Genomic DNA, 14,251 nt, shown 5'->3' with positions numbered 1-14,251 from the left:
TAGACAGGAAAAAAATAAATATTGTGCTGTGCTAATGAGGTTTGCCTTCTTCAGCGAGATTTTGTTTTGCTGCATAAACAAGTTTATCCGGTGTCTACCTGGCAAATCTACCTTTTGCTTAAAATATGGGAAATGTAAAATGGGGACAAATCTAGTGCATTGCTTAAACTTTCCAGTAAGGGCCATACTGTGTGCTCCTCATAGTCAACATAGCAAATGCTGATTCACAATATGCAACACATGGTTATTGGTCTAGTGCAGAAGTGCACAGTCATACGTGATGCATTTGTTTACTTAACCCCTTCTACCCAAAATGATGTCATTTGTTTGTGCTGCTGTGCGTTAGACTCATACATCACATGTCTGCGGTATCATGTATCTTGATAGTTCCATTGCCTTCTTAAATGATTGTATTAAGTTCCGTAATCTATCAGCTTTGTGTCTGTGACATTATTGGGTTTGTTTTTAAATTTTTCTTATTCCCAAGTCTGCCATGTTCCCATGTTTTTCTAAGATTGATATAACGTGTTGGGTTAAGTGGTCGCTAACCACTACATATATGTTTATTTTTGTTGAGTAAAATCGTCAAACTGGCGCCTAATGCAGGTGCTAGCTCAGTGCTTCCCAACTTTTTTGTCTTGTCAGACCTCTTTTGGCTCCAGCAGAGCACACACGGACGTTTTAAATGTTTCTTTCATGTTAAGCACAAATATGTTTCATAGCAACTGTAAGAAACAGCCTCCAACACAATATTGAATGAAATAAGAACTAATAATCACTTGCATTGCAAGAGAAACAATGAGGATGCAATGTTTAAATACGAAAGGAAAAGACTTCCTTGCTGGTGTAGTGTTTCACGCTTGAGTGAAAAATTTGAAACACTGCTGACTGAAGTAAGCTGATAAAAGATGAGGTGTGTGAGAAAGAGCTCAAAATAAACCCTTGTTATAATGAGATCTGGGCATTGAAAACTCCTTTACATAGGTTGCAACTAAATCAGAAAGAAGAAAAGTTTGTTAAATCTTCATTATTATCTCCGGTAGTGCTCGGTAGCAGAGAACAGTTTCAATTCGGGGCAAGATCACACAATAAGACCAAAACAAGAAATATACAAAAGTGCGCAAAGTCAAGCGCGATAGTCGAGACTCATGCGATGAACATTTGTAGAGTTTTAGTTTTGCAAAGAGTTTTTCAGTTTGAAGAAAGATTCCATGATATATTCACCATGTTACAGACATACTGATTGTTCGTTTTCAATCGGAAAATATAATCGGCAAACATAACATAATTAATGAGTAATGAGTTTAATTTTTTCCTTCGCAGAAGAATAAATGCTTTTTGCTAAGTGCCAAGGAATGCAAATAGATTTTTAAAGTAGAGTTTGGATTTATTAATTGGCACATTTTTATGCAAAAATTCCATATCTATACTACCTTGGTTTTGTTATTCTTATTGTTATTTTTTGTTATTTTGCCTTCGGCAGCTGGATATATTATCTGTGGATTGTGTCAATCAGTTTGTTCTGTATTATTTTAAATACATAAAAAAGTTTGTTAGTTGTCACTTTGATATTATTGCTTTAAAAAATGGCTGACGACAACGCTGACACCACAGATACAATCGGTCCTCGTGTTCCACGGTAAGTTCATTTATGTCAGGTTCTTGGGCCATATTTCTTTATGTTAGTTGATCTTTGCCTGATAACAAATATTACTTCCAAATGGTCATTATTACTAAATAAATCCACTTGCCCACACTCACCCACTTCATTCCATGTTTACCTGGGAATTAAATGCGCAAATTTCATACCTCACTGAGCTATCACTGCATTTTAGTATTTCACGCTGAAGCAGATGTTTGCTAGCTTACATCATTTTTGCACAAATAGCTCTTATTTAAGAGGTAGACATGAACATAAAAAGACAAAAACACCACGTAGAGAACTAACTGGCATCTTTCTAAATACCTGGTTTTAATATAAGTTAACATTTTAGTAAATATTGGAAACACTGTTTTTGAAAATACTTCTTCATTTCCATTTAACAGCACTAAATCAGCTGCATGGTTTTAATTATTTTAGATACGACTGGTACCAGACTGATAGTCATGTCGTTGTGAGCATTCTTGTCAAGAAGTTGGCAAAAGAACATGTGACTGCTTCTTATGACAGCCAAAGTGTGAGTAGATAATATCTTGTATAATTCATGTTGACTTGTTATTGGTACGACATCATTTGTCTGTGGAATTAATTGTATCTGTACATTCCATGATTGGAAAACAATAGAAATCCTACTATGAGCAAGCTTTAACAACCATCTTGTGCGTACGGCTGAATTCCACCACTAGTTACATCTATGCGCATGACAAACGTGATCACTAGGGCAACCAGTTTTTTGACCTAAAAATTTTAAATTTTGACCTTATTTTGACCTTATTTTGACCTAAAAAGTTTACATTTTGACCTTATTTTGACCTAAAACGTTTAAATTTTGACCTCATTTTGAAAAACGCTATACTGATAGTCTCTACACTGTCTACAGCAACTTTCTAATCAAAAGCTGCATTTAAAAATGACAAAATGCTTTTCTAGTGTTGACTTTTTTTTCGTTTTTGCGTATTAAGATTGACAACTTGCAGTTTCAAATGCAATGCCGTCACATCGTGACGTCACCAAACGCGCTGAAAAGCCTTCCCTCTCTTTGTGGCTTTGGTTCTAAGTAAAATTTGCGGGACTGGAATTGTTTGCGGTACAAGAAAAGAGAAAAACGGAAGAATAATATTACAAAATGGTTAGAAAATTACAAGTTTAATAGATTTTGACCTAAAAAAAAGACCTAAAGAAACAATTTGACCGTATTTTGACCTAACGTAACATTTTGACTTTATCTGACCTAATAACTTCTATACCACACGTCGTACAAAGATGAAACTTGTTTTGTGCTTGTTTCATAGCATTCTGAGCAGGTAAAAAAAATTGACCATATTGACTTTTGGTTGCCCTAGTGATCACGTTGAATCACGTTTGTCATGAAACTAAGTCGCAATGTTTGCTAGAAATAAAACAAAAACGTCATTATTTTACGTTGGTTAGTAAAAAAGTCACAAATTTGTCCCATTATTATTAAAATTAATTAACTAATAATTAGTAATTATTATTATTACATTCAAATACTGTTGATACAAAATGCTCATTACAAAGACGGCACCTAGGGGAAACTGCATGGTGTGGAGGAAACGTATTGGCAGCAGACCTCATGTTGTCATGTGCTGTCCATCAATCGTGACAAATCCGAATTACTTATTGGAGAATATTACATTGAGCTCTTAAGATGTTGAATCACAATCAACATAGGGTTTATTTTCCTATTTACAAAATTATGCTCTTCTAGGCACAACTTGTTTTCTAATAATAGGATTAACATATCTACATACACATAATATGTGTAGCCTACTACTGTACTTCCTGCGCTATATTGTCAGTCTTGGCGTTGTTATGTCGTATCCCACCTACGCAGATAACCAAATGCATCCAGTTTGTTACTTGTAGTTGTTTCAACATGAATTGGGATTTTATTCGGTACCAGTCAATCATTTTCAATTACTGAACAATCTATGTGTGTGTGTGTGTGTGTGCAAGCAAACCAAATGTGGGTTTATATTAGGCAGAGGTGATTGAATACAGAAAGCATAGGGTAATGCATTCCATAGGCCGGCTGATTTACAAACATTTAGCACAGTATGGTTTTATGTTGACCGTGTTTGCATCAGAATGAAGTGAAGCGTGTTGTTATTTTCATGCCATGAGTTGCGTCAGTTTGCAGAAACCTAAATCTTCATATCTGTCCATGGAGAGGCGTCAGAACTGACTTGTGTGTGATTTGTTTACACAGCTCAGAGTCCGTATTTTCCCACCTGACCAAGCTGAGATGCGACTCGACCTCTTCCTGTCCAATCAGGTCATCCCAGAGAAATGTCACACAAAGGTTTCACCTTCGAAAGTTGAATGCAAGATGGCAAAGTCAGAAAGCAGCAGGTGGCCCTCGTTGGAGGGAGATGGAACGATCGAAGGTGAAATTTTAATTCATACACCCGCTCTTTACTGCCACCAAGTGCCAGTATTGCGGTTCTAAAACTACTTTGTAGCAGATTATTTTATACAAGGCACTTACGGAAATGCGATGTGGCTTTGGATGTTTGTGTTCATTGTTACTCAACAATGTTTGCTTTTGTTCCAGCTGTTCCAGTCAATCCCGTACAAGTCCATCAATATCCGTCCTCAGCTCATTATCGGAACTGGGACAAGGTTCGTCATAAGTTTATTGAAGTTCTTATAACTCTCGATGTCTATGCTGATGCTGTAAATTGCACATGTACTAATTGTGATAATATTTCAGTCAACTATACAATTGCAAGCCAGAACAAAAGCAAAAGCTATGACGTCATATGAAAGCGATACGGCATTATATGAGTGAGCAAGTGTATGATTGGCCCAAGTATTTCGATAATTCATTTCATGTAGGTTTGCAGGGCCAGCTTCAACCACAGATTTGCATGGTGAGGTGCTCTGGGGTCCAGCTTTGGTGGGGGCCCGATTTCATTCAAGTGCATTTTAGCTTCAATTTATTACAAATAACAATTGAAAATAATGAAATATCGGGAACCAGCAACTCTATACAGGGATTGAATAAATAGGCTGATTTTGTGACTACAAGTCCGAAATATTATGAGCAATAAACTGATTTTAGTTCCACCCTTTACTAATAAAGAGGGTTAGTCACTTAACTACCAAGAATATTCCTTTATCATTGTTACACGTGGTGTTGTCATAAATGTGCTCATTATGACATCATTATATTCATACTCCTCCAGCTTGTTTGTGACATCAAAGAGGAGGAAAAGAACGAGAAACCGGAAGGGGAGGCAGCGTTAAACCAACTCTTCCAGCAGATATACCGAGATGGCTCCGATGAGACTCGGAAAGCGATGAACAAATCCTTTGTAAGTATCACTAGGTGATGCTGTTGCCAGTAAATACGAGGTTATGTTGAATTGAAGAGCAGATTAGAAATTCACATTCATTCACGATCAGCCACGAGTTACTCCACGTGGTTGTAATCAAGTGAGTTTGATGTTGCAGATGGAATCAGGAGGAACCGTACTCAGCACGAATTGGAACGAGATCGGCAAGGACAAGGTCGATGTGAAACCCCCGGATGGGATGGAATACAAGAAATACGAAACGTGACTCATCCTTTATATTTTGCATTGTCATCGAGCATTCCCGCGCCAACTTTAATAAATTTATAGATTGTGTAAATGACAATCTTCATTGTTACGGTGAGATCGTTTCAAATATAATCCAACGATGTGAGAATGCTATGTCGGTGACCAGGTCTGCCGGGTTTGATGAGTGTTTTGCGATAAAACAATATGAAACACAGCTTGCGCCCACTAACGGCAGAAGACCTCACGGTTCTAGTTTATTTTCGCCCAAATGTCGAAGGTAGAGGCTGTGGGCGATGTTGTCCGCCGCGTTATGTTCAATGAACTTGGTTATGCCGAGGTACACCATAACAAACCAGGCTGCCATTGTTATTAAAAGCGGGACGTCCACCCCTGTCGACCTCTTATACACGCGTTGGGTCAAGTGTTTTGTGTGCTCTTCACCGTCATCGTGCGGCATAGTTTTGTTGATATGGTTGTCCACTGTGTGGTGTATTTCCTCGCCATGTCTCGCCTTCCCACGTTTGGAGTTGTGGTCGTGATGTTCGTTCGAGTTACTAGATGGCGCTTCAACTTTCCCTTCGTCGTGTTCCTTGAAAGTAAAGTATCGATAAGTTGCTGCTTTTGGGCGGTTTATCAGCTCTGGTTCCTTCGCGTTTCAGCACTTACGTGGTGGCAAAGCAGCGGAGTGAGTTCTTTTACACTTGTGGGTTTCGAGATGTCAGTCTGGCACAAATTCTCCCAGTTTGTCTGAAGAAGTAAATTTTTTCGCAAAGCTTGCGCGGGAAGTATAAGTTGTAACCGGGGCAACGATAACCTCACCTGATTGGCTGCCACCTCATAGTCCTTTCCCATAATGCAACAGGACCTATCCTCGTTAGGTATTGTGACGAAATTTCCGATAGTAGTCAGCAACGAGCAAGTACACTGGATCGGGTTGCCATGGATACGAAGATGAGGTCTCTCTGTGTTTACGAAAGCGAAGAGGTGACCAGTGTCACCAAGATGTCGGAGGCGATTGAAGCGAAGATCGATTTCCTGAAAAAGTCATTAAATAACTTCTTTTGCGTTGATGGTCTGGTCGCCATTTGGAGAATTACAAAAGCTGCAACGTCTGCAAAATTTGACCTTTAACCTTCAGTAGAGGGCAATCTTTGAATGTGTGCGCATCAAGATAGCTGATGACGTTGTAAGATAGATCGATATATCGAAGCGAGCTTCTGAAAGCGATTAAGTGATTGGAACGAAGTTCTCTCAAGTGGTTTCGCCTGAAAACGACCGCTCCAAGTTGTGAAACGAATCCCTTCCCTCTGTATGCCCTGGATACCTGAAAAAAAAACCAACCCATTAGTACGACCTTGTATCAGTCTCTTACAGCAATTTGCCCGATTTAATTGAATTAAATCACGAGTTGAAAGTACGTCACAGCCTCTTGCGTTATCAAGTTACCCTGCGTTAAACAATTTCTTAACTATCAATGCTCATAGAGATTAAGAATGCAATTTGCTTTGATTAGTGCTTGTGTTGGCGCTTTGCAGCATACTCTGTTGAAGCAATTTCATTTACTCGCTTTGGTAGAACTACTTGACGAGAAGGAATGACGTCATAATTGCACTTTGGGTTCTCTGGTTGGTTTAATGAGATTTTGAAGAATTAGCTTTAATAACACGGAAATGACGTCATGTTTTCACTAATCACACAAAGACTTACCGTTGGCACGTGCTCCATGCTTCCGTTTAAACAAATCACGACGTGGATCGGGAAAATTAATCTTGTTTTTGGAAGGACACTTTCTAAAACTTGGGCATTCTCACTCTTCCAATTATTTTTGTATAATATTAATGGTCCAACTCCCGCGTTTGTTACGTTGATAGTTCCGCACAAACACACGGTAGCACAGGCCCGCTCGTACGTAAATGTGTTGGAAGCGGCGTCTGTTGAACTGGTGATTGCACCTGATGTGTCAGTCCATGCCGGGTTAAGTGCGGCTGGACTGACAGCTTCTATGACGTCTAAAATTGCAAGCAAGTATATCGAGAAATTCATCTCTCTCACTTCAAGTCTACGATGAAGGTTGACATATTTACTTGTCTATGCTAAGCTTGTATTCAACCATATAAATGTATTCGTCTGTTTTCGAAACAAAATTTAAAAGCGGAGTTCAACTCACAGCCACCACCAACATTGCAGGATATTTTTTACCTTTTATGTCACGTTATTCTGCCATTTCTGCGACACCTGCATCGGTGTGCGTCATAATGATAACAAACAAAAAACAAAGACGTCATTTTGTATAGACTTCACCAATAAATATGAATAAATAAAACGCCATCGTGACGTAATAGAAATTAAATTGACAGTGTGAGTTGCTTTAATTAAAATTTTTAACGAGATTTGACGTTTATTTCACGGATATTTTGGCCTAACTTGTCGTTTTTAAATGTTATTCTCTTAGTCTAAACTCTAAACTTATGCGCACAAAATATAAGCACATCTATGCACTGTACTGTCTTCTGGTAGGACCCATCAAACCTTACCCGGCCTGCGATAAATCTCTAACCAGCTCTCTTTGCTGGCTTCGAAAATTCTTCAATTGATTGCCTGGTTGCGTGAATCCGATCAATAACCGAGCGAGTGACATTTCAACTCTTCGCTAAGGATGGGGTTGGCAAGTATTTCTTTCTGTCTTTCACTCAACATAAACTTTAATAACTTAGAAAAATCTTTTTCTCAGGTTTGTTTGTGAATTTTATTTTGAAGGTTCCAACTCGAAATTCCATTAATTCTGAACTTTGCCGTTGAATTCGATCCATTTAAATTCTCCACACAGAGTATAAGTTATAGATAAAAGTTTCTGTGCTTGCCAAACGCACCGATTCACGCCTAAACTGTTGTTAACTACGCAAGTTAGTGATGGCCCCACCTCAATTCAATTGAGATTACCCTCGCTTATATAATTTGTGCATCGTTTTCTTGTAGCTGTGATGTCACAATCAGGTCTATTTGCCGTCATTTCTCCCTTGGGTGCTGCTGCTCCTCGATTATTAATTTTGTTTTTATCAGTTTGCTTCCATTATGACAAACTGACGTAACCGTCACACCATAACTTTGAAGTAAAGGTCATGGACGGGGTTCAATCGCGACCTATTATTACGTCATTATTGAGTTCTTTCAAAAAATACTTTTCTCTCATCCGCTGCTGGTTAAAATTTTGCTGTGAGAAATATTTTAAACGATTTGTTGTTGGACGAGCGTTGAATATCGAGCAGGAAATGGGCGGAAGAGAAAAAAATAGGAAAATAATCGTATTGTGACGAAACATTTGGCATTGTTACGTGCCATGAATAATGAATACAAGACATTTAAAGTGGACTTTTTACGCCTGGCAAGCTCCATACTATAATTTAGTTTTCGTTTATAGACGAGTAGGGTAAATTTTTGGGTCAGATAAATCAACCAATAAATGAAATAGTTATTGATCAAAATTATTCATTTATTTTTTACTGCAACTAATATTTTTGTTTAAACCTCTTTCAATCGGTCTCAATAACATCACTGTAAAATAAATAAGGAATTATATTAGAAAAATACTTGATTTTTGTCAAATCAGTTTGCGATTAAGTTAATTTAGAATTTGTCATGACTCATGATCATTTTTTTATTGGGGGCTTTCCCGATGTTGTTTGTGAAAACTCGACATAGAAATCTTAAAAATTGTTTTTACCAAAGTCAAGATCAGTAATTTCTTATTTATAAATATAAGATATCTTTGACCAAGGTAAATACTTTTATATTTTTTTTAATTTTTTTATTTTTTGTCTGCAATGTGGGGGAGGAAAAAATTGTGCTGGCGCAGGTGGTCGCAAACTTATTAGCAGTTAATGACAATAATTTCCACAAATTGGACGGGCAAATTTGACAAGACCTCGAGGGCAAAAACGTGCGTTACGGACCAATAAGAGAATGTACCAAAGTTATTAGGGACAGTTACGCCACCAAAACGAAATTTAAAACACATTTTTGTACATTTTGCAATTTGTGGATCTGATTCGACGTTTGCTGTTTAAAGCCTCGCTCATGTATTAAATATGGCATAAATTCATATGATGGTATGTTAAAGGCTTCTGGTCGCCTCGAAAGGTCACAACACAGAGCTGCAGAAACGTAGAAGTGTGTAGGATATATAATGGTTTAAATGTGCCATATAGTGGAACAGGAGATTTCATCAAAGTGCACGCCAAACGTTTTTATTTTCACGCCAATTAATAATAAATAAACAAAGCTGGTTGTTTGAAGTTTGAACGACAATTTATAACAACTAAAGACTGAAAGACTTGAGGCTATCACGCATCGGATAAATGTGGAATAAAGGAAAAATGAGATGCAGCAAAGTTTTTCACACAAAGTGCAAACTAGATTAAGAATGCTTCATACTGTCAAAGTGGGAAGTGTGGCACCTGCACCCAGTATGGAAAGCTTGCATATTAACACAGGGAGATTTGCGCCGAAAAATTCAGAGTCTATGTTTTACGCCAGTATTAAAACTCTAACAATTTTCTGCCACAACTATTTCGTATTTTTGTTAAAGCCATTGACTTCCATCAACATGGACACCCAATTTGCTTATCTTTACACTGGTTTATAATGAATAAACAAAGTTTTAATTGAGCCTTTAGTGCCACCACGCCAAAATTTGCGACTTTTCTCGCACGATTTCTCATCAAAAACTGCCATAATTTTCAGTCAGGAGATTGCTAGTGTCAAGATAATGCTTGAATAGCCGCTACACCACAATGTCACACAAAGTAACATCGCATGTTGTTACTAGATAACAGTGTTGATGTTCAGATTTAAAACTTTTTGCAGAGCACCAAAATATATGGTCATATACAATTTATGATTGTTTAATTCACTGAATACATTTTTGTTTAAACTCGAAATCCACCTCGGATGATGTTCTCGTGCCCCGATGAGTGGGGCGATTCCACCAAGGAAACAGATCTCTCCGAAGCATTATTTGGCGAAGTGAAACTTGCTCATGATAATTTGCCCAGAAAAAAATTTTCAAAGAAAGATTTAACTGATGCCAAAGACAAAGAAAATCATCTCACCCGCAAGCAATGGAAGAAGAAGCAGAAAAATAAACGAAGAAGCAACAACAAATATCGACTAGAACAAAAATCCTCAAAACCACAGAATTCATCTTCTGAAGATGATATTGTCAAATCTAAAATTGAACCTGATGATATCAACTCAAACATTTGCAATGAAAAGATAAACATTGCAAGTAACTCAAAGCGTAACAGGACTAGGAAAAGAAAATCTGCAAATGCGAATGATGTCAAAGATATACCAACCGATAAAGCCCCAAAATGTTCATCATTGATTGAGGAAAACTCATCAGAACTACTCACATCAGAAGCCCTTCCCACATCAGTAACCATGTTAGAAAGTGATCTTGATGAAACAAGAGGAAATGTGTTGAGGAATAAGCTGACAGCAAAATTGAATTCATCCAGGTTTCGATTCATCAACGAACAGGTGCCGACAAGAATATTTGCCAACTCCTGTCACATTATACTTCATTTCATAATTAAGTTTGAAATGGTTTTACTTATTCTATAATATCGAGGTAATATTTTGTTAAATTTTGATGACTCTAATTCTCTGAAGTTGTTTTAACAAGGATGTGCGTTTTTTTGGCAGATGTACACCAGGACCAGTCAAGATACGATTCAGCTTTTCAAGGGTGACGCCGGAGCGTTTCAAGTTTACCACAAAGGTTTCCTTGCACAAGTGGAGAAGTGGCCGGTAAAACCATTGGACTTAATCATCAATTGGGTCAAAGCAAGGCAAGTTCTTGGAAATATTTTTAGCTCATCACATGATATGATATGATATGATATGATATGGTGCATGCATGGTTAAAGTTTTGTGATATTTTGTGATATTTTGTGACATACTTATCATATGTTAATTCCTACAATCCCATGAAGTAAAGCTTATTAAAATCTGTTATTATCATTGATGTGACAGTTCTAGAAGAGTTTTTACCATGCAGGCCTTCTAATCTCATTGTATCAGACTTTGGATGTGGAGAAGCATTTTTAGCGCAAAGTGTCAGAAATAAAGTCTATTCATTTGACTTGGTGGCTTTAAACAGCCACGTAACTGAGGCAGACATATCTAATGTAAGTGTGAGCTTTCAAGGTCCATCCTGCTGCTACTTATTTTGATGCTTCAGTGAATATATTTGTATAAATTACTTAGCTTAGTGCACAACAACTCCTGCAGTGTGTGCTTTGTTTAATTTTTATTTATTTGTTTAGCTTAAAAGTGTGAATAACAATTTCTCTCTTTTTCAATAACTATATTGTACCATACATAACCATTCCAACCAAAATCTGCATCACCCCTAGTGGAAGGTTTTGAATGTTCGTGGTTGTTCAAATAAACACCTTTTCACTGGCGCCCTGACCTCTCTGCTTTCACGTTCTCAGGTTCCACTTGCAAGTGAAAGTGTCGATGTTGTTGTCTTTTGCTTGTCTTTGATGGGAACCAATCTCCAGGATTACTTGCTGGAAGCAAATCGAATCTTAAAAACAAAGTAATCATTTTGAATCATTTTGAGGTTGTCAAGACAGTCCTGGGTCGAATAAGTCGGTAATTTAGTCAATATTTATCAACAATCTGGATTGCTTGCAACCTTCTGCGCATTGTTCAGGGGAATTGTGAAAATAGCCGAGGTTGCGAGTCGCTTTTTAGGAGTCAAACCTTTCATCAACGACATGAAGAAGTTGGGATTTAACCTCATCAAGCAGGTCAGTTTTTCTCACACGTGTTGTGTTGAAAGTTTGATGATGTCATGAAATTGGCGATTTGTATGAAGATCTATAGCGCCTGTCAATCACATGCGTTGTTCTTTGCAGGATGTAAGCAATACCCACTTCTACATGTTCGATTTCTCCAAAGTGAAGAAAATAAGCAAAGATGTGTTATTGGACAGTTTGCGCGGCCTTCAACTCAAACCTTGTTTATATAAGAAAAGATAGTGATTGTGCTGATACAGATCGACACACATTTGGTTGCCCTTAAAACGCTGTTTACGGGTTTAAAATTGGTGCTAATAAGAGGTTACACCGGTAATGACCGTCATTAATCTTGTTTTTCAAACATGGGTTTGAGTTGGTCGCGTTATATTTGCTGGGCAAGACGCATGTCTGTATATGAAGCCCTGTATTAGTGGTTACATTATTGAATTGTTGCAATACGTTTTTGGGCAAAAAAACAATATTAACTGTGTGTTATGTTTTGTATCTTAATAGTATGTTACTGTAACATTTTCAAACGATGTTACACCAATTACTTGTATACGCTGACGTCGGTATAACTCCATTTCCCTAAACGAATTTATTTCATGGGCAAATGCAGAATGGTAACCTTTTGAACACTATGCTTAAAAATAAGTTCAGATCTAAGTAAGTCTTGCGTCAAAACAACATTAGTCTTCCATACGCAATGAGACGTTCTTTCGCCCATGTTATGCCTGTAGTGCCGTTTGTAATTTTTGTCCGTTTAATAAAGTCTATTCTAGGTATAGCCAGAAGTGGCGTTAAGTTGTAGACGCTATGATACAAATTAGAGCTAAATACGTAAATACCATCACCGCTTTTTGCTTTCCTTCGCTCAAAAAACTTTGGTAGAAACTCCTGTTTTATGTGGAGTGTATTCTAGTAAGAGAAAAGACGCGGACGACGACGACTCGTGAAGACGAGCAGTCGAAGGTTATTTTAAAAAATACGGGGAAGCTGCTCCCACGGGACCCAGTTGCGCCATGCTTGGGTATAACAGGGTACAACAGCTCGACCTTTCAAGTTAGATTATTATTTCCATTACATATAAACGCTATCTGCGTGCAATAAGCGCATCCACCACATACGAGAATAACCGCGTTTGGTTTCTTCACTGCATATTTTCTTACCTACCTGAGATCTCCTATATGGCGCCCTCGCCTGGTCGAAGAAACAGAATTTCTGTCCCTGGGATGCATTTTAGTGACTTTACCGTCAATGTTCACATTAATATATTCATACAATATACGCTAATCCATTCTGTATTTGTCAATAACATAAATTTTCTGTTTTAGAAGCGTTCAACTTTTATCTACTTCCATTTTCCATTCTCTTTATCGTGTGAGCCATTTAATGCTATGAATCAAAACCCACTGTTTCTTTGTGTACTGGGTATGTAAATTTCTTTGTCGAACCAGTTTTAAATCTTATGCGTTTTGTTCTTTTTTAGAACCAATTTATGTCGATATTGTGTCAAATTCTTGTTTTGAGTTAATTTTTTTAAATAATTTCATTTTCTTTTCTTGCTATTTGTGCATATTTATGGCGTCACGTACTTTAAACTCTTGCACGTTTTAAGCCTTCAGGCTTTTGCCATTTTTTGTCCTTCGTTTACTTAATTGACATTCTTTTAATCCGGCCAGCACTTTGTTTTAGTTACCCACACCATCTGACAAGAATAATGATAGCACCCAATTATCCAGCATCGCTATAGTGAGTTACAGCCATTGTCGTCTTTGTCTAGAAGCGCCATTTTTATTTTCGATTTTCCGGCGACCCAGTGGTAGCATGGGCTAACATTATTGAGGATTTCTGGTTAAACATGTAGCTATAATTAGTTGGTTGGCTACAATAGTAAGCTTATCATTATCAATTTCAAAGATTTTGCAATTCCGTACGGATTTAGCACACAAAAGTAACGATATGTAAAACGGGCAGTCAGACAAAAAAGTTGAACACTAAATTCGCTAAAAAACGACGAGTTCGTTTTCGTTATTCCATGTCAACTACAGCAAAAAAAACGTTGAAAATTTTCATATTCTAGATACCAAGTTAGAACCAGAGAAATAATTCATCTCACCGCTATTTTCATATTCTACAAAATATTAAAAAAGGTTATTTGTTGTTTGTAGCGTCACCTAACGATGGATCGTACATCATATGATTACCCGATATTC

The 14,251-nt window shown here is 37.4% G+C and overlaps 3 protein-coding genes across 4 annotated transcripts; 2 read left to right on the top strand and 1 right to left on the bottom strand.

The window, feature by feature from the left end:
* Window positions 1-1,253: 1,253 nt before the first annotated feature.
* On the top strand, window positions 1,254-5,332 carry LOC143469131 (protein SGT1 homolog). The gene is made up of 6 exons (XM_076966705.1): window positions 1,254-1,639; window positions 2,081-2,177; window positions 3,891-4,068; window positions 4,236-4,303; window positions 4,870-4,998; window positions 5,138-5,332. The coding sequence occupies exons 1-6, from the start codon at window positions 1,587-1,589 to the stop codon at window positions 5,243-5,245; spliced, it is 633 nt and encodes a 210-aa protein (XP_076822820.1). The 5' UTR covers window positions 1,254-1,586; the 3' UTR covers window positions 5,246-5,332.
* On the bottom strand, window positions 5,142-8,232 carry LOC143469130 (uncharacterized). Its single transcript, XM_076966704.1, has 5 exons — window positions 6,934-8,232; window positions 6,359-6,550; window positions 6,046-6,261; window positions 5,893-5,973; window positions 5,142-5,815 (listed from the first exon to the last, which is right to left on the bottom strand). The coding sequence occupies exons 1-5, from the start codon at window positions 7,267-7,269 to the stop codon at window positions 5,468-5,470; spliced, it is 1,173 nt and encodes a 390-aa protein (XP_076822819.1). The 5' UTR covers window positions 7,270-8,232; the 3' UTR covers window positions 5,142-5,467.
* A 1,836-nt stretch (window positions 8,233-10,068) lies between these two features.
* LOC143468904 (uncharacterized) lies at window positions 10,069-12,525 on the top strand. 2 transcript variants are annotated; one of them, XM_076966383.1, is made up of 6 exons: window positions 10,069-10,764; window positions 10,930-11,075; window positions 11,285-11,414; window positions 11,724-11,830; window positions 11,948-12,044; window positions 12,153-12,525. In XM_076966383.1, the coding sequence occupies exons 1-6, from the start codon at window positions 10,174-10,176 to the stop codon at window positions 12,273-12,275; spliced, it is 1,194 nt and encodes a 397-aa protein (XP_076822498.1). In that variant the 5' UTR covers window positions 10,069-10,173; the 3' UTR covers window positions 12,276-12,525. The 2 variants fall into 2 exon arrangements, 1 of the variants encoding a protein (XP_076822498.1); XR_013119042.1 differs by lacking the exon at window positions 12,153-12,525 and having other exon boundaries at window positions 11,724-11,886; window positions 11,948-12,030.
* The last annotated feature ends 1,726 nt before the right edge of the window (window positions 12,526-14,251 follow it).

The sequence above is a fragment of the Clavelina lepadiformis genome, chromosome 8, assembly GCF_947623445.1.
Source record: "Clavelina lepadiformis chromosome 8, kaClaLepa1.1, whole genome shotgun sequence".
NCBI lineage: Eukaryota > Metazoa > Chordata > Ascidiacea > Aplousobranchia > Clavelinidae > Clavelina > Clavelina lepadiformis.
The sequence above is the reverse complement of the archived record's forward strand: the minus strand, read 5'-3'. Positions and strand labels throughout refer to the sequence as shown.

Excerpts from the sequence above, each read along its gene's own strand:
- LOC143469131 (XM_076966705.1), top strand. The coding sequence starts at position 1,587 with ATGGCTGACGACAACGCTGACACCACAGATACAATCGGTCCTCGTGTT. Across the intron at positions 1,640-2,080 it reads ATCGGTCCTCGTGTTCCACG|ATACGACTGGTACCAGACTG; the intron begins GTAAGTTCATTT and ends TAATTATTTTAG. Across the intron at positions 4,069-4,235 it reads GGGAGATGGAACGATCGAAG|CTGTTCCAGTCAATCCCGTA; the intron begins GTGAAATTTTAA and ends CTTTTGTTCCAG.
- LOC143469130 (XM_076966704.1), bottom strand. The coding sequence starts at position 7,269 with ATGAATTTCTCGATATACTTGCTTGCAATTTTAGACGTCATAGAAGCT. Across the intron at positions 6,262-6,358 it reads AAGATTGCCCTCTACTGAAG|GAAATCGATCTTCGCTTCAA; the intron begins GTTAAAGGTCAA and ends TGACTTTTTCAG. Across the intron at positions 5,974-6,045 it reads ATGAGGTGGCAGCCAATCAG|ACAAACTGGGAGAATTTGTG; the intron begins GTGAGGTTATCG and ends TTACTTCTTCAG.
- LOC143468904 (XM_076966383.1), top strand. The coding sequence starts at position 10,174 with ATGATGTTCTCGTGCCCCGATGAGTGGGGCGATTCCACCAAGGAAACA. Across the intron at positions 11,415-11,723 it reads CTGAGGCAGACATATCTAAT|GTTCCACTTGCAAGTGAAAG; the intron begins GTAAGTGTGAGC and ends TCACGTTCTCAG. Across the intron at positions 12,045-12,152 it reads GATTTAACCTCATCAAGCAG|GATGTAAGCAATACCCACTT; the intron begins GTCAGTTTTTCT and ends TGTTCTTTGCAG.